The 23,995-nt window shown below is 45.7% G+C and overlaps 1 protein-coding gene across 4 annotated transcripts in view; it reads left to right on the plus strand.

Moving 5' to 3' along the window:
• The window catches only part of LOC310957502 (disco-interacting protein 2 homolog C), a 225,167-nt gene that overhangs the window by 181,158 nt on the left and 20,014 nt on the right, over nt 1-23,995 (plus strand). For 2 of the 4 annotated variants that reach the window (XM_083928083.1, XM_083928085.1), the window contains exons 18-28: nt 843-982; nt 1,317-1,453; nt 1,543-1,751; nt 3,234-3,348; nt 5,629-5,830; nt 6,058-6,167; nt 13,986-14,066; nt 14,408-14,531; nt 17,410-17,531; nt 19,432-19,543; nt 19,811-19,920. In XM_083928083.1, coding sequence (XP_083784209.1) covers nt 843-982; nt 1,317-1,453; nt 1,543-1,751; nt 3,234-3,348; nt 5,629-5,830; nt 6,058-6,167; nt 13,986-14,066; nt 14,408-14,531; nt 17,410-17,531; nt 19,432-19,543; nt 19,811-19,920 — 1,462 coding nt within the window. The remainder of the gene's footprint in view (nt 1-842; nt 983-1,316; nt 1,454-1,542; nt 1,752-3,233; nt 3,349-5,628; nt 5,831-6,057; nt 6,168-13,985; nt 14,067-14,407; nt 14,532-17,409; nt 17,532-19,431; nt 19,544-19,810; nt 19,921-23,995) is intronic. The other 2 variants (XM_083928084.1, XM_083928086.1) reach the window with 1 other exon arrangement.

A 23,995-nucleotide genomic window follows, 5' to 3' on the forward strand; every position in this document is an offset into this window, starting at 1 on the left:
TGTGTGTGTGTGTGTGTGTGTGTGTGTGTGTGTGTGTGTGTGTGTGTGTGTGTGTGTGTGTGTGTGTGTGTGTGTGTGTGTGTGTGTGTGTGTGTGTGTGTGTTTGTGTGTTTGTGTGTGTGTGTGTGTGCCTGTGCGTGTGTGCGCGCCTTTGTGTGTGTGTGTGTTTGTGTGTTTGTGTGTGTGTGTGTGTGTGCCTGTGCGTGTGTGCGCGCCTTTGTGTGTGTGTGTGTGCGTGCCTGTGTGCCTGTGTGTGTGTGCGTGCGCCTGTGTGTGCGCGCCTGTGTGTGTGCGTAGACTAATAAATAGCTCTTTGCCTCAGCGGGTGTGGTAGTAATGAACTCACTTCATTTTTCAGAGGATCTGTTTCAAAACTCATTTAAAAATCACAAGACAGGACAAACACATGACACATGACACATGACATAACTGCCTCAGTGACACTTTACACTATAGAGCCCTCAATTTGATTCTCACCCTAAACCTAAATCTCCCAAAAAAGCCTCAAACCCTAAAACTTCCCCCTGATGACCAGAAAAAAATACCCTCACTTTCCAATAATGTCCCTTGTTTAGCGAACATGTAAAAATAATCTGCACTTTGAGAGCACAGAACTCCCCCAAGACATGCGCTATCTCACAAAGTTAATGCACTGTGAATTCCCAGTCTGGAACTAATTTTTCCGATTATTCTGACACCCCACAAACGCAGCACAAATGCCCTAATGTGAACGAAAATGGAAAATAATCCTTGTGATTCGGAGTAAAGATAGAAATTCAAGAGCACGCAGTGCTCCGTCGCCCTCCATGTCATCTGATTGGCTGTCTCCACCCCTCCTGCAGGCCCGTGGAGGAGGGCAGCACTCCCCCCGGTCGCGGCGTGTTGTCCATGCAGGGTCTGAGTCACGGCGTGATCCGAGTGGACTCAGAAGAGAAGCTGTCGGTGCTCACGCTGCAGGATGTGGGCTCCGTCATGCCTGGAGGTGAGACAGAGAGACAGGCGGTGCGGGTGCTGATACTGAACCGGACACTCCTGAGGTGGAGGTTCTGGTGCCTGGTTTGAGACTTTCTAGGAGACTTTTTTAACCCCCTTTCTCTGCTTATTCCCTCCAATCATTTCTTTGCTTTTCTTTCCCTCATTCTTTACTTCCTTCATTCTACTTTTTCATCAATCAATCCTCCTATCCTTCCTTCTGTCCTATTTTATAGTGTATTGACTCAACATTTCACCTTGTAATTTCACTTGAAAACTGTCATATCCTAATCATCTTGTGTGGTATAGACACGACACAGTATAACTAACCAATTTCTCTGTAGGGATGATGTGTGTAGTGAGGCCAGAAGGTGTTCCTCAGCTCTGTAAAACTGACGAGATTGGAGAGTTGTGCGTTTGTACTGTTGCCACGGGAACCTCCTACTATGGTCTGGCCGGCATGACCAAGAACACATTTGAGGTGAGTGTGTAAATGTTTATTAATATGTTTTCTATCCTTTTTAAACAACAAACCTTTTCCTCATCCTCTGCTTTAAAATAACTCCCCAGGTCTTCCCCGTGACCAACAACGGGGCTCCCATTAGTGAGTTCCCCTTCACCAGGACCGGCCTGCTGGGGTTCATCGGACCTGCAGGTCTTATCTTTGTGGCGGGGAAGATGGACGGTCTGATGGTGGTGGGGGGCCGTCAGCACAACGCTGACGACATCGTCGCCACGGCGCTCGCTGTGGAGCCCATGAAGTTTGTGTACAGGGGCAGGTAAGTGTTCGGTGTCTACATATCTGCAGCTGAGCTCTGAGTGTTGGCTCATTTTAGTGGATTGTTGTTGTTGTTGTGTTGACAACGTGCGATTAAAAACGTAAATGTAACCATTCGTTGCATTGTGCCAGAGTAAGCCTTAGGCGTATTTGCATCTGCAGTCCCTAAGTATTGCTGATCCATACAAGTGTAGGCAGCATTTTAATGTGGTAGTTGAATCAGGTGGAGCTACTTTTTTGTCTATGATCATTTTTTATTGGCACAATTCATCCAATACAGTAATAAGAGTAACTATCTTATATGTGAAGTCACACCCACACAGATACAATAGTGCCCTTCTGAACAACCCTTCAACCCTTCACTGCCCACAGTCTCTATTCTCATTAGTTACACTACAGGAGCATTGATGCCTCAGGCCTTCAGATCCTTACTGTTGGTGCTATATCTCTCCAAAGGCTGAGAGCTGAAGACTCTGTTGATCCTTGCTGTGGATACTACAGTCCTCCCCATATAATGAAAATAGGCTAACCACTGATAGATGTTGAGCGAGTCAGGAGGGAGGCAGCGTAGGGCTACGGTTCTTTTGGTTGTGGTTAAGCCAGCAGACCAAATTGAGAGTCACTATTGAGTAAGGGCGCACTCACACTGTCCTTCCGCACCGCGCCCCAGTCTTTAGGGTACTTGTCCCCCCTCCCTCTCCCCCCGCGCCCCAGGCCCGTTTGTCCTCACACTGCCTGGGCCTCGCGCAAATGCTTCTCGCTGTCCAAACGTCATCACGCCGTAACACGTCACACGCATTGATGACGTCATGGCGATGCGTGGCTTTGTTTCCAAATCTTTCCGTAGACCTCTGAGTTTTTGTGCGTCTTGTCGACTGTTTTTGAATATTTTCATCGACCAAATCTGCAGTAAACACTCCACCTCCGCATCACACCAACGTGAACCTTTCACCGCCATTGTTGTTGTTGTTAAATGTCTGCGCATGATCCTTCCTTCTATTTTCTATGTCCGAACAGGCGCACATAAATGACGTCAGAACCGTCATAGGCCTCGTGCTCGTACACGTGCGCACGCTCGTGCTCGTACACGTGCAAACGCGCTCTACAAAAGCCCACCTCTCTCAGACGGGCCGTGGACGGCCAGCTAGCCGCAGTTATGCGCGGAGCGGGTGCACTCACACTGGTCAAACGCACTAGGCTTTAGCAGAAAAAACGGTTTTGGCCCGGTGCGGAAGGACAGTGTGAGTGCGCCCTTAGCTTACGTTAAGGGCACAGGAGGCTGCATGCACACAACCTAACACTTTTCCTTGTGGAACTGAAATATTACAGCTTACACAGACATTGGTTTGTGTAGTGAAGAGTCATTTTATTTTTTGGTTAGGTTGTTTTTTTTACTGTGCAGTTTTGCATCCCTAGTAGACAGTATGTTAGTCATAGTATCTAGCTAAGAAACACACTGAAACCGTCTGTGTCTGGGTTTCAGGATAGCAGTGTTCTCCATCACAGTGCTTCACGATGAGAGGATCGTGGTGGTAGCAGAGCAGCGGCCCGACTCCACCGAGGAAGACAGCTTCCAGTGGATGAGCCGAGTTCTGCAGGTACTGTACATACACACACACACACACACACACACACACACACACACACACACACACACACACACACACACACACACACACACACACACACACACACACACACACACACACACACACACACAGGAATCGTACCACAAAGAAACAATTTAAATGTGGATATTTTTCTTACTGTCAACTAACGCCATGAAATGACTAAAACCAACAATGGATTACTACTAACAAGTAGTAACACATTAGGTCGGCCTTGGTTGGGGACAGGAAGCAGACCTGTCAGAGACTACCGGAGAGGTCTGGATGGTTCATATTGTAGCAGATTATATTTTCTGACATATAAATTGTTCCTCTTTGGCTCCGAAAACACCTGCTTCAGTTTTGTCTTTGTTTAAGAAAGTTCTGGCACATCCAACATTGATTTGTTTGATGCATGCACTCAGCGCTTGTATTGGTCCATAGTCCCCTGGTCATATGTTAATGTAAACTTGTGTGTCATCTGCATACTTATGGTAACTTTTGTTGTTGTTTTCCCTATCTGAGCCTGCGGAAACATGTAGATGTTAAACATTAGAGGCTCCAGCATGGAGCCTTGGGAACCCCAGAGTTATATGTTATTACCAATATTTTACCTATAGACACAAAGTAGTCCCAGTTCTTTTGGCGTGCAAACCAGTGTAGTACTGTGCCAGAAAGTTGCACCCACTTAGCCTAGTAATATGTTGACGTAGACCATATTGAATGCAGTATTAGGATCCAGTAATACTAAGAGTAAAATGTTAAACCCTATCTGTATTGGTCATTGAAGACCTAGAACAAGAGCCATCTCAGTGCTGTGGTGTGGTTGAAAACGTGACTGGAACTTTACAAAACAGTTGTTTAGTGACCAGAAGTTAAACTTTCAATGATTTTCCATAAAACAGAAGGATTATTAATGACGTGTCTAGTGCAGAATGCAGTTTCCAGGATCTTTGGAAAGACACTAAGAGCAGAGATGTGTTTGCCATTTGTCGAAGATCGGAGGTTATGCAATTTGCGTTTTTCAAAAGGTCTGTTGGCAAGGCAGCAGCAGGAGGAGGATTTTTCAGATGTTGTATAATGTCCTCCAGGCTTTTATAAAAACGTACATCTTCCGTAGGAACCAATGGGCTTAGAGCTTAATGCCACAGACGTGGTAGAGAAGGTGGAAAGTATTGGGGACAGACTAACACATTGTTGGCTTTAGTCTTTTCATGGGATTTGTTAACAATCAGAAAATGAATGAATGACACCAGACTTCTCCTGTTACGCTCAGGATACACTCCAGACACACATTAACAGGCCACCTCTAAAGGAGACAGAACCGCTCACACACACATTCTTTCACACCACATTTCTGCTGTCTCTTTGGCTCTGTCAGACTCTCTCTCACACACACACACACACACACACACACACACACACACACACACACACACACACACACAGTATATGATACTGTTCTGTACATTCATACTGTGCATGAACAGATAAAACCTCGGTCCCAGCTCCAGATCTCTATAAGCCGATGTGGAGACTGCGGTGAAACTATAAAAGCCGTCTGCATTTTTACGGCTGCAATAAAAACCAAATATCTTTATTCCTTCAGCATCGCAGATACTTCCAGGCTCTTTTTCCATCCAGCTCCTCTGGTTATTGAAACTCAGAGTTTTGGATCGAGGACTGCTGTTTAGTATTCATTTTTGGTCACAATCTTGAAAAAAATACAGAAGAAAAATACCCATTTCTGTCGTAATTATGTCCAAAAGTCGTCCATGTTCTCTCCGCTTTCCGAGTTGCTGTGGTTTTGACAAAGGTGTGCATGAAAGGCACTGAGTGCATTAAGTTCTCACCTTGCTGCAGTGACGTACAGGTGTTCTTTGGGACCCCATGACATCCCTGTTGGGTGTGGTTACAGGTGCAACAGAACAGACCACACCTTACTCACGTGTGGTGTAGGCTAAGCAAAATGCAGCCTGGTGTTAAGTTCAAGACACAACACAATGAACACTTTGACTTCCTGGACAACAGTATCTCTTAAATGGCGACCTCGCCCTGGCTAGTAGGAAGTCTAACCAAAACAAACAACACATTATTGGAGTACTCCCGACCTTCCACACCTCCTCTCCTTTACAGGTGTAATATTTTAGCTGCAGAGGGAACCAGGACAACACACATCCTGCCTCAACATCTTTTCTCTACTGAGACCATATTTAGGAAGTAAATATGTAGTTCCACACACTTAAAATGAAACTCATACAATCTTTCCAGGCGATTGACGGTATCCATCAGGTGGGGGTGTACTGCCTGGCTCTGGTGCCCTCCAACACTCTGCCCAAGACTCCCCTGGGTGGCATCCACCTGTCAGAGACCAAGCAGCTCTTCTTGGAGGGGGCGCTGCACCCCTGCAACGTGCTCATGTGTCCCCACACCTGCGTCACCAACCTGCCCAAGCCCCGGCAGAAACAACCAGGTACAGTACGAATGAATGTGTGATGGTGGGATGATGTATGGGTCGACTTATACACGTATACAAGTACACGACTACGTTTACTGTGGTTTCACAGAACAAACACAATGAAAAGCATGTTATGCACAATCCTAAAATATGTTTTTAAAAAAAGTAAACAAGAATATTGGATACGCTGCCTCTTTTTCCTGTCCTCCCTTCCTCTCATGTTTCTTCCTCCTCTTCCTCAGAGATCGGCCCTGCGTCTGTGATGGTGGGGAATCTGGTGTCGGGGAAGAGGATCGCTCAGGCCAGCGGCAGGGATCTGGGTCAGATCGAAGACAATGACCAGGCAAGGAAGGTGTGTGTGAGAGGGGGGTTGCTGGTTTTCACCATCATCACCATCATCATCATTATCATCATCATTATCATCATCAGCCACTCACATAAATCACATCACATACACTCGCATAGATAGAACGAGGCCTTTGGATCAATTCCATCATTTCCGTCATTTCTTGTTGGTCTCATTTCTTTCTCGGTTTTTGCTACGCTTCACAGTTTCATTTATTACAACATTCGTCACATTGATTCAACACCTTTTTGCTTGAAAATCAAGCTGAATGCACATTTAAAGGTCTCTTTTTAATGATTCTTAAGATTCAAGATGCAAAGATCCTCAAGTTTGACAAAACATGAAAAAGCAGATAAGAAAGCTACAAAACAGCCTGATGTCAGGAGGTGAAGGCAGCTAGAGTCGGATGCTTTGGCAGCACTGTTCATGTTGTATTGGTGCCAATAAAAGAGAAGAAAGTCAGTGAAGAAACAAAAACAGAGAGCTGCGGGAACAAGACTGAACTAAGACACTTAGGTCATAAGACAAACACAGACTTAAAGAATCATTTAAGTAGAGAGACAACAAAAGGAGACACAGGCGGTGTGTTAGTGACAGAGCTGGTTTTCCTCTCCTCTCTCATGCTGACATGTCATCAGCTACGGCGTCAGGCAGCTGCCGGCGGCGCACACACCATGTAGACTCTAATGAGAAGAGACAGGTCCCAAATAATCACAACCACCACCTCCGCCGCAGCACATTGGGAGGCTGCAGCAGCCTGTGTCATCAGCCTCACTCAGTCTGCTTGTTTAGTTGGATGTCACCAAACAGAAGGATCTTGCCAACTAATGTTCTCAGGCTCCCTCAGATCTCTGCTGTTTCCAGGGCATGTTAGCCCAGGCAGGTAACAGGAGACATCGTTTCTGACACAATGTCTCCTCTCTCAGGCGACGCTCCGAGGCGGGACTGTCATTAGTTGACAGATCATTTTTGTTTCTGTGTTTTTGAAAACATGGAGAAAAAGCACTCTATGTTAAACTGTTTATTTTGTGCCAGGGATTCATTCATTTATCTTCAACCGCTTGTCCCTGTCTGGGTCGCGGGGGGCTGGAGCCGCGGGGGGCTGGAGCCGGTCCCAGCTGACATCGGGCGTGAGGCGGGGTCCACCCTGGACAGGACGCTAGTCTATCACAGGACACATAGAGACGAACAGAGACAGACAACCATTCACACCTACGGGCAATTTAGAGTCATCAATGAACCGAACACCTTTTACTAAGCACTGTTTTATCTTTTATAATATATTAAGTCATATCTCAAAATCCATTTAAATTGAAAAATTTTGCTACTCGTGTCGAACATTGATACGCGATAAATCACGGTTCATTAATTACGAAGCCTCTTTTTAATGAGATGGAATTTTTGAATCGTGTCCCGCCACTACTTATTAATTATTTCACGCTTTAAAAACGGGGGGAAACGTCATGATTGACAGCTGTGATTGACTCACAATTGGACAGGACTTTGACGATGCGATGACTTTGATGACTCGTCACAAAAATCCATCAAAAGCTAGATAGTGATGCTTGCTTGCACGGTATGTTAACGGGACCTGCCCTTTTTTTCAGTTCGGCCCAAGTTGAGGGATCAATACGTTTGTAATGAGTCTGTAAAAAAGAGAGGAAAGGCAGAGGAAAGAGTTCTGTCACAAGGAACCAATTTGCCTGTGAAACCATTCCTGTCATTATGTGTTTAGGCAACTGAAAGATGGAAAATGTCTGCAGTGATGAATGTGAGGATTTGCTCCGTGTTTCAGAAATGCTACGGATCTCTGTCTTCTTATATTTATTCATTCATCATTCATTCATCTTCAAACGCTTGTCCCTGTTGGGGTCGTGGGGGGACTGGAGCCGATCCCAGCTGACATCGGGCATGAGGCGAACAGAGACAGACAACCATTCACACCTACGGGTGATTTAGGGTCATCAATTATATTTAGATTAAAGATATGAGAACGCACGTGAACAGTGTGAAGGCACTAATGCTTTAACTAAGTGGCTGCATGTTATACTGCACGTGCATACTATAGCAGCTGTTGACTATCTGAAGTACAAATCTGCAGCCTTTTCTTGGGAAAAGCCTCAGTATTGATGGTTTGAGGAGGCAATGCATCTAAATCGGCTCTGCCATTTTCAGATTGAGACTAGTAGTCCTGAGGCTTCATGCCATAATGACAAATCCAGACAGGATGATGGTTTTGGTAGTGATTAGCTCAGACGTGGACTGCATTTTCTTTGCACAGAAACATGTTTAGTCAACTTTTCTCACCAGAGAAGGCAGCAGTGTTCCTGCAAAATGACTTTGGGAGCGACAGCGAGTTTGGTTTAAATAGTGTGGCAGGTTGTTGTTATGTTAAGGTCAGAACAAGGAAACTTCATTTAAAATGAAACGTCTGGATTTAGTGTGAAAATCCAAAATACGTCTACTGAATGTTAATCCGGTTTAGAGTGAGCTTTCTGTTTACCTGCTGCTGCTGCTCACCGTCAACACGCTCTCACGGATGCTTCCCTTCATACATTTGCTCATTCATCGCTCACTGCGTGTTAAACATCCGTCTGAAAACCAGGCCCTCCGTGTGAATGAGCTCCTGCGTGTGTGTGTGCGTGTGCGTGTGTGTGAGTGTGTGTGTGTCAGCGTAATCTTATAGGGTGAAATGTAATTTACTTTGAACATCTCCTCAGATCGCTCTTGTGATAACGTGTATTTATCCAGGGCAGGTTGACTGAGCTCTGTGCAGCTCCACACTGACTCTGTTAAACCCTCACACTGGGACCTGCTGAGCCTCTGCAGTCAGGAGTCTGACTTCTTTGCTCTAGAGCAGTGATTTCCAACCTTTCGGGTTTGAGGTACCCCCACGATTGTGCTCACTTATAGTTTTCCCATGCTTACATTTTGTGGTAAGGTGGTATTATGATATATTCTTTTGATTGAATCATAATTTCTCTTCTTTTCAAATGAGTCGAGACGCTCCACAATCTGAACAGTAGGCCCACGCCTGGTCGGGATTCACTGCTTAGGAGCTCAGCAGCAGTTGTTTAAGTAAAGGAAACTGTCAGTGTTTCCATACTGTTGCCTCCTTAAAGCAACGCCCGACTGTAACAGGAAATAACCTGTTGTTTTTAAACATACAGTACTGTCGCGTCTATAGGAAGGAGAAACCACAGCCTTCCTAACATAGAAGAGTATATTTTGGAGCTATTTTGAGCAGGTTTATCACTTCCATATGTGAGTGAGCACATAAAGCATGTTGAACAGGGTTGGGTGTTTGCATATTTGGGAGCTAGCAGCATGAGAAAGTGGATTTTGCCTCCACAAATGTAATCCTGAAGATTTCAGTCCTGGGGCCTGGTCCATAAAATGAGTTTACGGAATAAGTCAGGCTGACTCTTTTTCAGCTGATATGGCTCCATAAAGCACAGGTTACTGTATAACTGAGCTTGAAGTACGTTGAATTTGCTTTATGGAACCAAATCAACTGAAAAAGAGTCAGCCCTGACTTATTTGGTAGACACACAGGCCCCTGGTTGACTTTGTGAGTCTGTGCTTTCTGTTGTCAACAGAAAGTGTGGTTAAATATTACAGCAAACAGCCGTTGAGCAGATACTTTGTCAGAAATACAACAGAGGAGCCGGCGGTGCAGCCAAACAAACCCACTAGGTTTTTAATAAAGTCAGTCATGATGATTACAACACCATGTTTTATGCTGCACACACAGCCGTATTTCTCCACAGCAGCAGGACACGGTGAGATTCACGGCTCACTGTGGCTCCATGTTCCATGACTCCACCGCACTTTTTAAAATTGCATTTTTGATCAACGACCACTGTCAGTACTAACCCTCAGGGACAAATACACTGTGTTTCCTGCGACTACGTCACAATAAATGTTAGTTGAACACTTTCATTTGAAGCAGCAACAGTGGGAAATGTTGAGTTAGCCTTCGCTGTGACTTGATCCAGCTCAGGTCAATCTTTTGATTCTCAAAATGCTACTTTAAAATATTCAGTTTTTAATTTGGGGAGTTAGTTAAAGGGAAGAGACGATGCCTATAAGAGTCTGTGCCGTTCAACAGGCTGCTGGAAATATTAAACCACTTTCTTTGTGCTTCTACTGAACATCAGATGATGACATCAGATACAAGTGAGCTGCAGACTTCAGTGTATTAACTATATGAGACCAGCTTTCTATCTATGACTTGGAACACACACACACACACACACACACACACACACACACACACACACACACACACACACACACACATACACACACACACAAACCAGACAGAGGTTCTTTGTGTTGGTGTTTAGCATGCCAGGCCTCTCTCTCATGGAGATAACATGGGTTTTATCTGCAGGCAGGCTCCAGTTTGTCAGGCTTCAGCTGAGCTCTGGCAGTTTAACCAGGGGTCACAGCTTCCCTCACGTACAACCGATCTGATCCTTTTCTAAATCAGAGCTGAAACACTAAAAGGTTTCTCAACATCCCACAAAAACTCTTTACCTTCACTTGAAGGGGAAAATAGTTTTGATGTTGATCTATTTTGCAGTCATTGATGTTTTTGGTGAATCAGTGGCTGCACTCTTTACATTAGAAAACAGTCCATATCAATGAAAAGCTGTTGTCGTAATCGTGTTTTTGTGATGAGAGGAGGAAATATGAGCAATGGTGGTTCAACAATGAAGAACGTCTCGTCTGAAACTAATCTTGTGTCGTATTTTGGCACAAAATGTTGAAGAGATTTTGGACTAAAATCTTGATTAACAAAATCATTTCATTCCTAAACCGAAATTATCTTATTTAAAAATCCATCTACAGCTTTTAAAAAAGCCAGGTATGCAGTGAGTCCAGTGCTTTCCTCTTTTTTGTTTGCCACTGCAGATAGTACCCCCCAGTGTAGGCGGGACTCCCGGGTGATCGCCATAGCGACACCTCATGAAACTGCATCATCGTCAACACTCACTGAATCATTTCATCCGCAACCAAACAGATGAACGTGTGGACTTCGTCAGGCGCTGTAGCGTATGCTGTTGTGTGCAGCGTTGTTTTTATTTAAATCTGTGATGAGTGAATACAAATAACAGTTACTATCCACAACTTTCGCTAATGGAAAACCAAAAAAGAGTGAGTTGAGTTGAGTCTAGCCCGACCGTGCAGTGGAAAAGCAGCAAAGATGGTTCAAATATTTAGTATGAAGTGAAGAAATGACCTATTACTGACAAGATGTTACTTTGAAAGGCGTGTAGATGGTCTCATCTCATCTCATCTTCATCCGCTTATCCGGGGTCGGGTCTCAGGGGCAGCAGCTTTAGCAGGGGACCCCAAACTTCCCTTTCCCGGGCCACATTAACCAGCTCTTACTGGGGGATCCCGAGGCGTTCCCAGGCCAGTGTGGAGATCTAATCTCTCCACCTAGTCCTGGGTCTTCCCCGAGGCCTCCTCCCAGCTGGACGTGCCTGGAACACCTCCCTAGGGAGGCGCCCAGGGTTCATCCTTACCAGATGATCCTGAACCACCTCAACTGGCTCCTTTCAGCGCAAAGGAGCAGCGGCTCTACTCCGAGTTCCTCACAGATGCTGAACTTCTCCCCCTCTCTCTAAGGGAGACTCCAGCCCCCCTCCTGAGGAAACACATTTCGGACGCTTGTACCCGCGACCTCGTTCTTTCGGTCATGAACAACAGACAGCCCAAACACATCAGTAGGTAAATGTGAATCCTGAAGTCAGTAATGTGACATTGCACACAGCACTGTTCATGTGGCAGTGGAACTCGATAGCTTAGTGGGTACGTTTGAGTCATACCAACTGCCAAAGTGCCCTTAAGCCAAGAAACAAAGCAGATCTCAGCCATCAGTTTCGACCCATTATTTATTCTGTAACTGCAGGAATGTGACAAGAAAAGAATCACACTCGTTTAATTCAGCCCTCAGCTGGAGGAACAAGGTTCACGCGTGAGCTCCTCCAGCATACTAATTCACTTCTGAACTTTTGGTCGGTGACATTTGCAGCACAAATCAAATGCGGCAAGAGTTCCTCCCAGACGTGACGAACTTGACCGATGGTGATGGTCTGGCAGCGCACACACACACACACACATACATACACACAGACATACTGACAACTGATTATACTTGCTGCGACTCAATACTCAGAGAGAATCTTGAAAAATGCATGAGGACAGAAACCGACTCTGTTGATTTGTTCTCTCCTCGTCTCCATGTTCCATCTCTCTTTCCTTGTCCCTGCTGTTGTAGAGTAGGAAGCTTTGTTACCTCACCTTGCCCTCTTACTTCCAATTAAATTAACTTTATTCCTTTTCTCTCTATTCCAACTTAAGTGCCCCCTCCTCACGCCATTACTGCACTTTATCAGTATACATCATCAATAATCACAACAACACTCCTCAACTCTTTTTCTATGATTATTCAGGCTCAAAATGAGTGAATGGTTAAAAGTTATAGACAAATAGACACCATGAAGACAGCAACAGGCAGAGCAACAGGAAGCAGCACAATATTATACATTAATGCATCAACAATATCTGCTATTCAGTACACGTAGCCAAGCAAGAAGCAACAGAACACAACCAACAGAACGGATAATGGCCATTTTGCAGACATGCAGTCATGCAGAGCGGCAACGAGGAATAGGACTTAATTAAAATACAGAAATCATGATGGAGATAAAAATGTCAGATGCATAAACAAGTTAGTAAAATGCTGTTATGACACAGCAAGCATGCACTCACGCAGCACAGAGTAGAAACACTGTGACTATAGAAGATCATAATATATTGTTATAAAGTTCCATACATATGCTGCTGAGGGCTGCACGTTAGACTTACGTCACCTATGTCCATGCCTGACACGCGTTTAACCTGACAGCACAGAAGAGCTCAACAGTCAGCAAAGACTCAAGATTAGTGGCACCGGTTCGGCATCTGCCCAAATGTCTCCTCTTCTGTTCCTGAGTTATCAAACATGATGATGTCATGGTGAAGTTGACCTTTGATCTTTTGGACCACCTCATTATTTCATCCTGTCAGACATTTGTGTGAAATGTTGTCAGTATTGGCATATGAATGCTTCAGTTCTGAAGAAATAACATGTTTCGTGAGGTCACAGTGACCTTGACCTTTGACCTCCGATATCAAATCCTTCATTTCGGAGCGTTTTGAGGGGTACAGAATGAAAGTATTGCTTTTCCATAATAGTCAGGGTTGGACAATGACTTTCTGTCCCGCTCTGTTTCCATTGTAGCAGCCAATAGCGTTGGGTCTTGCTGGTTGCCAGGGTTGTCTGTTGTTGCCATAGCAACAAGGAATCCTGTTGAGTTGAGAGCTAGCTAACAAAACGACTCTCTGGAAATAATGAACCTGAATTAATCTGGTGCAAGCTGTAAGCAAAATCCTGTTCCACCTGCCTCCTAGCTCTGCTTACATCAAAATGACCCTTTCAATCATCCCAATATACACGTAACCCAATTGTCGTCTCCACCCTTAATATTTGGTCCCATTTTCAATGTACTTCTTGACTCAAAGGAGTGTCTAATCCCAGCCCCATACATGATAACCATCTCCCTCCCAGCATTGATTACAGTCACTAAATTCTGGATTCTTCCAGCACTTTCCCTGTTAGCTGCCATGTTGCCTTAGTCTTGTGTTCAGGGTGGCTGTGTGTGTGTGTGTGTGTGTGTGTATGTGTGTGTGTGTGTGTTTATTTGTGAATGTGTGTGTTTGTGTGTTGTCACTCTGTCTCACTGTTCCGGTATTTATTTGTGTTTTCAGTTCCTCTTCCTGTCCGAGGTGTTACAGTGGAGAGCCCAGACCACACCAGACCACGTCCTGTACACACTGCTCAACTCCAGGGTAAGACACACACACACACACACACACACACACACACACACACACACACACACACACACACACAATGATGCTGAGCAGGTTCAGCTAGAGGCGAGTTTTGCCAGGTTTACCCTTAATCATTATTATGAGCATGGATTGTGTGTGACGTGCCTCTGTATGACGGTTATGTTAGTTTGCATAATGGAAATATGATCCGCAGGTTTGTTCGCAGCTGTTCAGCAACGAGATGCTGCAACGGAAAATGTGACATGACACCTGCTGCTGATTGAATGTGTCAATCATCTTTCTGTGTGTGTGTGTGTGTGTGTGTGTGTGTGTGTGTGTGTGTGTGGGACCTCCAGGGTACGATAGCCAGCTCTCTGACTTGCGTGCAGCTGCATAAGAGGGCAGAGAAGATAGCCGGCATGCTGGCCGAGCGGGCCCACCTACAGGACGGAGACCACGTCGCACTGGTCTACCCTCCAGGTAAACACTGAGTGAAGCTGCAACTCCACGTCCTGGTGTTTCACACGTTGGTATCAGTTTCATGACATCTTTGTTGTGATGGTGCCAGATGGAAAGATGTTCACTCCAAAGTGCAGAAAAACTCCATTGAAATTTCAAAATAAAAGCTGATCCTATGCAGCAAATAGTGCTTAATGAATGTTCACTATGTAGTAAAACAGCTTTGGAAACTGCTCTGAACCTGTTTTATATCAATACACTAAATGGCCAAAAGCTTAGTGTGCTTATGCAGGTTGTTGTATTCACTGTTCGTACATGTAATTACAAAAGTAGTGCACTGTGATGTGCATGTGTCCTGAGTAGACTAGATTCCAAAGCATTGCATTCATTTGATTGTATTGTTATTGTGACTGCTTTTGCTGACGTGTGGTGCGTTCATTTAATTAAGGAGTGGGTTCCAGTGCACTGTCGACATGAGGTGTATGACCAAAATGTTGCAATTTAACGGCGTCCGGTGGCTCAGCGGTTAGAACAGTCACCCCATGTAAAGAGGCTGGAGGTCCTCGAGGCAGCGGCCGGGGGTTCAACTCCACCCTGCGGCCCTTTGCTGCAGGTCGCCCCCTCTCTCTCTCACCCCATTTCCTGTCAGTCCTCTATAATAAAAAGGCTTAAAACTGCCCAAAAAAAAATCTTTAAAAAAAAAATATATATATATATACTAACAAATTATTTTCCAAACATAATATTGAAATCCTGTGTCCTACATGGAATTACAGGACATACATGATACCATGTGTGTGTGTGTGCATAACTGTGCAACAGTAAGACGTGATGTAACATAATACCGCACAACTTTTTCCGCAGTGAAATAATTGGAATAATCGTAGAACAAGTAGTTGCCTGTTTGGTTAATGTTCGGTTTTATCACATATACATGATTTATACCTAATTAACTAAAATGTAAAAGATGTTTTTTTAGCGGTCCTTTAAGGGCGCACTCACACTGTCCTTCTGCACCGGGCCAAAACCGTTTTTTCAGCTAAAGCCTAGTGCGTTTGACCAGTGTGAGTGCAACCGCTCCGCGCATAACTGCGGCCAGCTGGCCGTCCACGGCCCGTCTGAGAGAGGTGGGCTTTTGTAGAGCGCGTTTGCACATGTACGAGCACGAGCGCACGCACGTGTACGAGCACGAGGCCTACGACGGTTCTGACGTGCGCCTGTTCGGACATAGAAAAAGAAGGAGGGACCATGCGCGGACATTTAACAACAACAACAATGGCGGTGAAAGGTTCACGTTGGTGTGATGCGGAGGTGGAGTGTTTACTGCAGATTTGGTCGATGAAAAGATTCAAAAACAGTCGACAAGACGCACAAAAACTCCGAGGTCTATGGAAAGATTTGTAAACAGAGAGACGCATCGGGATGACGTCAATCAATGCGTGTGACGTGTTACGGCGTGATGACGTATGGACAGGCAAGAAGCATTTGCGCGAGGCCCAGGCAGTGTGAGTACAAACGGGCCTGGGGCGCGGGGGGAGAGGGAGGGGGGGAAAGTACCCTAAAGCCCGGGGCGCGGTGCGGAAGGACAGTGTGAGTGCGCCTAAATGTAAACGAGGCCAGACTCTGGATGTTTCTAAATGAGGAAAGACACGACAGAGACATTCAGAGCTGTTCAGTCAGATCGAAGCGAGCCCCGCGCAGACAATGAAGGAGAACAGGGAGAATTGTAATTTCCCGTCGGAGACGCAGAGCCTCGCGTTGGTCTCTGCAGGACGGATGCAGCCGTGCAGGACCGATTCCCCGACATGAGGAGATCGTCTTCAATTAACCGCCTCCAGAGTCCAGCGCTCAATACACACCCTGCTGGTCTCTATTAGTGTGTGCGTTTGTGTGACCATTTATTTTCTTCTTCCCCCTTCTCCTTCTCCTTCTCCGTTTCCTCCCTCGTCCTCCGTCCTCCCATCTCTCCTCATTGCCTCGCCTAACATCCCTAACGTCCTTCTGCCCTGTCTTATGCATTTCTGTCACTCTCCCTTTTCCTCCTCTCCTCCCTCTCCCTCATCTCACCTCACATTCCTTCTTTCTCATCTTCCCTTCCTTCTTGTAACTCCCTCTCTTCTCATGCCTCTCTCTTCACATCCCCCTCTCTTCTTCTACTCCATCATCTTCCCCGTACTCCACTCCACTCCTCCGTCTACCTTGCACTTTCCTCCCTCCGTCCTCCTTCTTGACACCCTCCCCTCTTCCCCTCTTACTCTCCCTTTTCCTCCCTCCTCTCCTCCCTCTCCCTCGTCTCACCTCACATTTCTTCTTTCTCATCTTCCCTTCCTCCTGCTCTCTTTCCTCACCCCTCTGACTTCTTCTTTCTCCTATTTCAATCATCTTACCTTCTTGTACCTCCCTCTCTTCTCATCCCTCCCTCTTCACATCCCCCTCTCTTCTTCTACTCCATCCTCTTCCCCATACTCCACTCCTCCATCTACCTTGCACTTTCCTTCCTCCGTCCTCCTTCTTGACACCCTCCACTCTTCTCCTCTTACTCTTCCTTTTCCTCCCTCCTCTCCTCCCTCTCCTTCATCTCACCTCACATTTCTTCTTTCTCATCTTCCCTTCTTCCTGCTCTCTTTCCTCACACCTCTGACTTCCTCTTTCTCTTATTTCAATCATCCTTCCTTCTTGTACCTCCCTCTCCACGTCCCCCTTTCTTCTTCTACTCCATCCTCTTCCCCGTACTCCGCTCCACTCCTCCCTCTACATTTCACTTTCCTCCCTCCGTCCTCCTTCTTGACACCCTTCACTCTTCCCCTCTTACTCTTCCTTTTCCTTCCTGTCTCTATCCACAATTCTCTCTTTTTCCTCCCTTCCCTCCTCTCTTTCTTTCTTTCTCCCTCTCTTCTAGGCATCGACCTCATCGTGGCGTTTTACGGCTGCCTTTATGCCGGCTGCGTGCCCATCACGGTGCGACCGCCTCACCCACAGAACATCGCCACCACGCTGCCCACCGTCAAGATGATCGTGGAGGTAAAGACGAACTCTTTGATGCCTTAATCGGAGCGTTTATAACTTCCAGGGTGTCACAACATTTATGAAAGACATGGCTCAGCGTTGAAATGTTCACCATCTCACAGAAATGCTAAATTCACAGCAGCAGAGAGAACCCCAAATAAGTTTTTGGATCACCTGTTTTGCTTTAATTTCAATGAATTTCAATTTTATTTATTGTATCACATCATGAGAAAAGTTATCTCAGGACCCTTTTCATACAGAGCAGATCTAGATCATTCTCTATGATTAACAGAGGCCCACATCCTCCCATCAATTGCATTTCTATGCACTTTTAATACTCGTCTTGAATGTGAGCATTAATTAATTAATTAACAATTACTAGAGTTACTTTTAGGAAGAGCTCATCAGATTACAAAATCCCTACAAGCCGACGAGCAAAGGCCGGTACAAAGAGTTGTAGAGGAGGAACAAGAGCTCGAGTTTCCATCTCTCAACAGTCCCCCGTCATCTCTACAGTGTCTTCCAAGTGGTTGTAGAATATTTTAGTCTAAAGATGTAAAAAAGGTGAAGTTGTGAGTGGTGAGTGCTTTCATTCTCGTCACACAAAAGAGTCCAAATGGACCGGCGACACATTTTTGGAGCTACCATTTTCTTTTTGTTGTTATTTTCATCTTCTTTGTATTCGTACAGGGATCATTGTTCCACGCGCACGTTAAAAAACTACATCAGAAAAAGGCAGAGAACAAGTTTGGGATCATTTCACACCTACAAAAGAAGCCTAAACGGATTTCACCGAGCGCCGCTGTTTCGGTTTAAGGAGTGCGGTTGCCGTAGTGACTGCAGATGTTAAAAACAGGAAGAGAATGCGTAGCGTTAGCTGTCCTTGTGAATGACTCTGTTTTGTTTCCTTTTTCACGAATGTTAAACAAACCTTCACCTCCCTGATCAGTCTTTACAGTTTTGTTTGAGTAAATGTGTCAGTGGACTTTTGTACGTCGCTTGTTGTCACGGTAAACAGGAAGAGAGTGAGTCGCTCTTTCTGATAATCTCATCTCCATGAGGGTTGCGGGGGCAGCAGCTTTAGCAGGGGACCCCAAACTTCCCTTTCCCGGGCCACATTAACCAGCTCTAACTGGGGGATCCTGAGGCGTTCCCAGGCCAGCGTGGACTCCAGACTCCAGCCCCCCTCCTGAGGAAACACATTTCGGCCGCTTGTACCCGCGACCTCGTTCTTTCGGTCATGACCCAGCTTTCATGACCACAGGTGAGGGTAGGAACGAAGATTGAGCGGTAGATCGAGAGCTTTGCCTTCCGGCTCAGCTCTTTTTTTGACTCTGGGTCTTCCCCGAGGCCTCCTCCCAGCTGGACGTGCCTGGAACACCTCCCTAGGGAGGCGCCCAGGAGGCATCCTTACTAGATGCCCGAACCACCTCATCTATCTCTAATTCATTTTATTAATAAATATGTTTGTTTTTTGAGTAAACACGCGCGTCACGTACAACTTTATACACCACTTTGAATTGTCTTGTTTGACAAATGGGCCTTACAGCCACGAAACCACAGCTAAAATATCCTGTGTTCAACTCTCGGCACTAAAGAAAACTTAAGCAAGATGGAGTGAAGGGGCAAACGGGAAAGTAGCCAGCAATCGTAAAAAACTAAGTGAGTGAACGCATGTGAGCTGTGAATAACGACGGGCCTCGTTCGTCTTTAAGAGCTGGCAGGAGGCGACGACGGAGGTCAGAGCTGATGGCGCCTCGCTATAAATCTCACGAGCAGAAGAATTTAACCGTTTTGCTTCGACGGGCGATTTACAGTGTAATATCACCTGATAGAATATGATGTGGTGTTCCTGTCGTTAGCCACTGCTGATGCGTGTCATCAGATTTCATGCTGTCTGTACCGTGTCGTGCAGGTGAGCCGGTCCGTGTGTGTGATGACCACGCAGCTCATCACTAAACTGCTGAGGTCCAAGGAAGCCTCGGCCGCCGTGGATGTCCGGACCTGGCCCCCCGTCCTGGACACAGGTACAGATGGATGATATACGGACGAACTGTAGAAATACATTGGTGTTGTTTTTGATTAACCGCTTTATTGTGCATTGCTCCAATCAGTCTCTGACTCCCTATTGAGACTAAAAAATATTCTGTGCAGTTTCTACAAATGTTGTTTCAAAGACATGACGTGTGCAGCGCATACAGAAAGGCTGCTAATGGAAGGAGATATGTGTGTGTGCTGTACATGTGTGGTATATTGCAGCAGCACTGACGGGACTGGGTTGATTTTGTTTCTAGACGATTTGCCAAAGAAGAAACCTCCTCTGCTGTATAAACCGTCCAACCCTGACACCCTAGCCTACCTGGACTTCAGTGTCTCCACCACTGGCATGCTCGCCGGAGTCAAGGTAAACACACACGCAAGCACACACACTGAGCTTACTCCACTTTGAACTAGGATGACTCACATTTTGTTTGTTTCACATAAGCCGGTGTAGCACTCGACACACAAAAGTCCCCCTGGAATATACACTTCAGTTCATTGGGATGCAAATAATAGTCAACTATTGATGATAAAACATTGATTTTATAAAATATGGACGCAGTCTCTGCCATGTCTGTCGCCATCTCGGCAGTGCCCGACATCCCCTGACTCCCAGTTAGTCCAAAAATGAGCAAAGAGAGGGAGTGTGGATGAGCTGAGCTGGGCTGAATGAAGCCCACGGGAGTGTGGATGAGCTGAGCAGGGCTGAATGAAGCCTACGGGAGTGTGGATGAGCTGAGCTGGGCTGAATGAAGCCTACGGAGTGTGGATGAGCTGAGCTGGGCTGAATGAAGCCTACGGGAGTGTGGATGAGCTGAGCTGGGCTGAATGAAGCCTACGGGAGTGTGGATGAGTTGAGCTGGGCTGAATGAAGCCTACGGGAGTGTGGATGAGCTGAGCTGGGCTGAATGAAGCCTACGGGAGTGTGGATGAGCTGAGCTGGGCTGAATGAAGCCTACGGGAGTGTGGATGAGCTGAGCTGGGCTGAATGAAGCCTACGGGAGTGTGGATCAGCCGAGCTGGGCTGAATGAAGCCTACGGGAGTGTGGATGAGCTAGGCTGGGCTGAATGAAGCCCACGGGAGTGTGGATGAGCTGAGCTAGGCTGAATGAAGCCTACGGGAGTGTGGATGAGCTGAGCTGGGCTGAATGAAGCCTACGGGAGTGTGGATGAGCTGAGCTGGGCTGAATGAAGCCTACGGGAGTGTGGATGAGCTGAGCTGGGCTGAATGAAGCCTACGGTGTGGGCTCACCTCCTGGGACCTGTCATTCAAAGCATCCCCTCCCTTAGTTATGTTTGACTTTAAACCTTAATGTAATTCAAAGGGTGATTTATATCAAATTCCTCAGTTGGCTTCTTTTTGCCCTGGACACAGATGTTTTTTAACGTCACAACGCGGCCGTTACTGAACTTGCTTTGCCCCACTGCTGTTCAAAAGGCTAGTTACGGGCTCTGTGTTATAAACCACTTAGCCTTTTCCATTTGACATTTGAAGAATTACGACTGATTGGCTCGATTAACACTGATTCAAATCTGAAAGCTTTAATCTAAAATTCCACGTCTCGCTGTTTATGCAGAGGAACAGTTTACTCGACAAAATGAAATCATCTGATAGAGGAGGTGGACGGTGGTGACATTTTAAAGATTAAAGAGCCTCTTGATCCTGCAAACAAGCCTGCATCCTGTCCTGGACTCCTTGTTCCTCTGCCACTATTCATCCAGGGTGTGTGTGTGTGTGTGTGTGTGTGTGTGTGTGTGTGTGTGTGTGTGTGTGTGTGTGTGTGTGTGTGTGTGTGTGTGTGTGTGTGTGTGTGTGTGTGTGTGTGTGTGTGTGTGTGTGTGTGTGTGTGTGTGTGTGTGTGTGTGTGTGTGTGTGTGTGTGTGTGTGTGTGTGTGTGTGTGTGTGTGTGTGTGTGTGTGTGTGTGTGTGCCTGTGTGTGTGTGTGTGTGTGTGTGCCTGTGTGTGTGTGTGTGTGTGTGCCTGTGTGCCTGTGTGTGTGTGTGTGTGTGTGCGCGCCTGTGTGTGTGTGCGCGCCTGTGTGTGTGCGTAGACTAATAAATAGCTCTTTGCCTCAGCGGGTGTGGTAGTAATGAACTCCCGCTGTTTCAAAACTCATTTAAAAATCACAAGACAGGACAAACACATGACATAACTGCCTCAGTGACACTTTACACTATAGAGCCCTCAATTTGATTCTGACCTTAAACCTAAATCACCCAAAAAAGCCTCAAACCCTCAAACTTCCCCCTGATGACCAGAAAAATACCCTCACTTTCCAATATTGTCCCTTGTGCGTGCGCGTGCGTGCGCGTGCGTGTGCGCGCGTGCGTTTGAATTCATTAAAGTCGACTTCTATTAAATGAGACCTCCTCTTGTTTGATTTCTAACCCATCCATGTTGGAGTGTGCGTGTGTGCGTGTGTGTGTGTGTGTTTGTGTGCGTGCGTGCGCGTGCGTGTGCGTGTGCGTGTGTGTGTGCGTGTGCGTGTGTGTGTGTTTGTGTGCGTGCGTGCGTGTTTGAATCCATTTAAGTCGACTTCTATTAAACAAGACCTCCTCTTGTTTGATTTCTAATGTTGGAGCCTTTTGTTTCTCCCCTCTCTGCTCACAGACACTCACAGAGAGCAGATAAATGAGATTCATCTGTTTCCAGACTATAAAAAACACAAGCAGCACAAGAAATTGTTTTGTTTTTCATGTTTTTAACGTATAATTGAACACTCTAATAGGTCTAATATTTCTTAAAATGGCAGCTAAACGTTGAGAAAAGTCCAATTTAATTTTTTCAGTTGCCCCAGTTGACAAAATAACAGAAAGATGACAGAAAGTTCTTCTTCAAAATGTTGGGCAATGGCTCCATTTCCTACATTTAACAAATGAGAACATTCAGATTCTACTATTAGTTTATCAAATGAGCCCAGATGAGGGTCCTGACTCTGACCTCCTGTCGGGACACTTTCTCTGTGATGTGTTAATGTTCTCATCAGTTATTCGTCTCACCTTTAGCCACCTGAGAAAGTCGTGTGCAATAAAGATTGAAGAGTGAGGATCATTGAAGATGAAATCTTTTCCAGAGGAGAGGCTGCACATTTCAGCTAACATCCGAATATTAATTTCTTTATTATAGACGAGGGAAACGAGAATATTTGTTCATCTCTCGTCTTTATTCTTGGATTTTAAATCCCTAGCATGTAAACAGGATCAGTACTGGACTAGTACAATCATGCTGTAGCCGACTAAAGAGCCAGTGAAACCTCTGGGAAGTTGTGTTTTAGGGCGAACTCACACTGTCCTTTCCGTACCGCGCCCCGGGCTTTAGGCCGTAACACGTCACACGCCGTCAATCGCGATGCGTCGCTTTGTTTACAAATCTTTCCGTAGACCTCAGAGTTTTTGTGCGTCTTGTCGACTGTTTTTGAATCTTTTCATCGACCAAATCTGCAGTAAACACTCCACCTCCGCATCACACCAACGTGAACCTTTCACCGCCATTGTTGTTGTTGTTAAATGTCTGCGCATGGTCCGTCCTTCTATTTTCTATGTCCCAACAGGCGCACATAAATTACGTCAGAACCGCCGTAGGCATCATGCTCGTACATGTGCAAACACGCTCTACAAAAGCCCACCTCTCGCAGTTATGCGCGGAGCGGGTGCACTCACACTGGTTAAACGCACTAGGCTTTAGCTGAAAAAACGGTTTTGGCCCGGTGCGGAAGGACAGTGTGAGTGCGCCCTAAAAAGCGGCCTGGGCTGAGAAGTCCTGGATGTTTCTCCATCAGTGTTTTTTAAAGACCAAAAACAAAAACAGGCATTCAATTTCTGACGCAAGAATATATTTAAAACTAGGAACTAAAGCCCACCTGAACAAGGCCGACCACAGATTTCTCCTTTTCCCTGAAAAAAAAGTTGTTGCCATTAATCATTTATACAGAAATACATGGGGAAATAGGGTCAAGTTTGAAAATGACAGAAATTATCCTTTAATGTTTTTTAATTGCTTTGCTGTAATACGTTTTAGTTAAACAGACAGCTGTGAAATGATTCCCCATTGTTGGCCATCGTACTTCGTCTGTATGCCACAAAGTATTTCACCTGACAGTGTTCAAAGCATCGGCAATTGTTGCCTGGTCATTTGGCATCATAATCCTAATTTCTTTTACAAACACACACAAAAGCCTCATAAATCATGACTCATAATCGGTACAGAGGAAAAGCAGGGCAGGAGGAAACAATGCCAGCAAATGTTCTCATGTGCTGCTAAATTGCCTGTCCATTATATTTAATTGTCATTGTTAATGAGCAAATCAGACGGTGCTGGAGTATCAATGCTGCAACACAGTGAGAAAAACAAGGCGGTCAATTCATCTGGTCACTAATCAGGGTACTGTGGACATGTTTCTAGTTAATTAAATGTTTTTAGCTCCAGACAGACGATCCAA

The sequence above is a fragment of the Echiichthys vipera genome (genome assembly GCF_963691815.1).
Source record: "Echiichthys vipera genome assembly, chromosome: 15".
NCBI lineage: Eukaryota > Metazoa > Chordata > Actinopteri > Perciformes > Trachinidae > Echiichthys > Echiichthys vipera.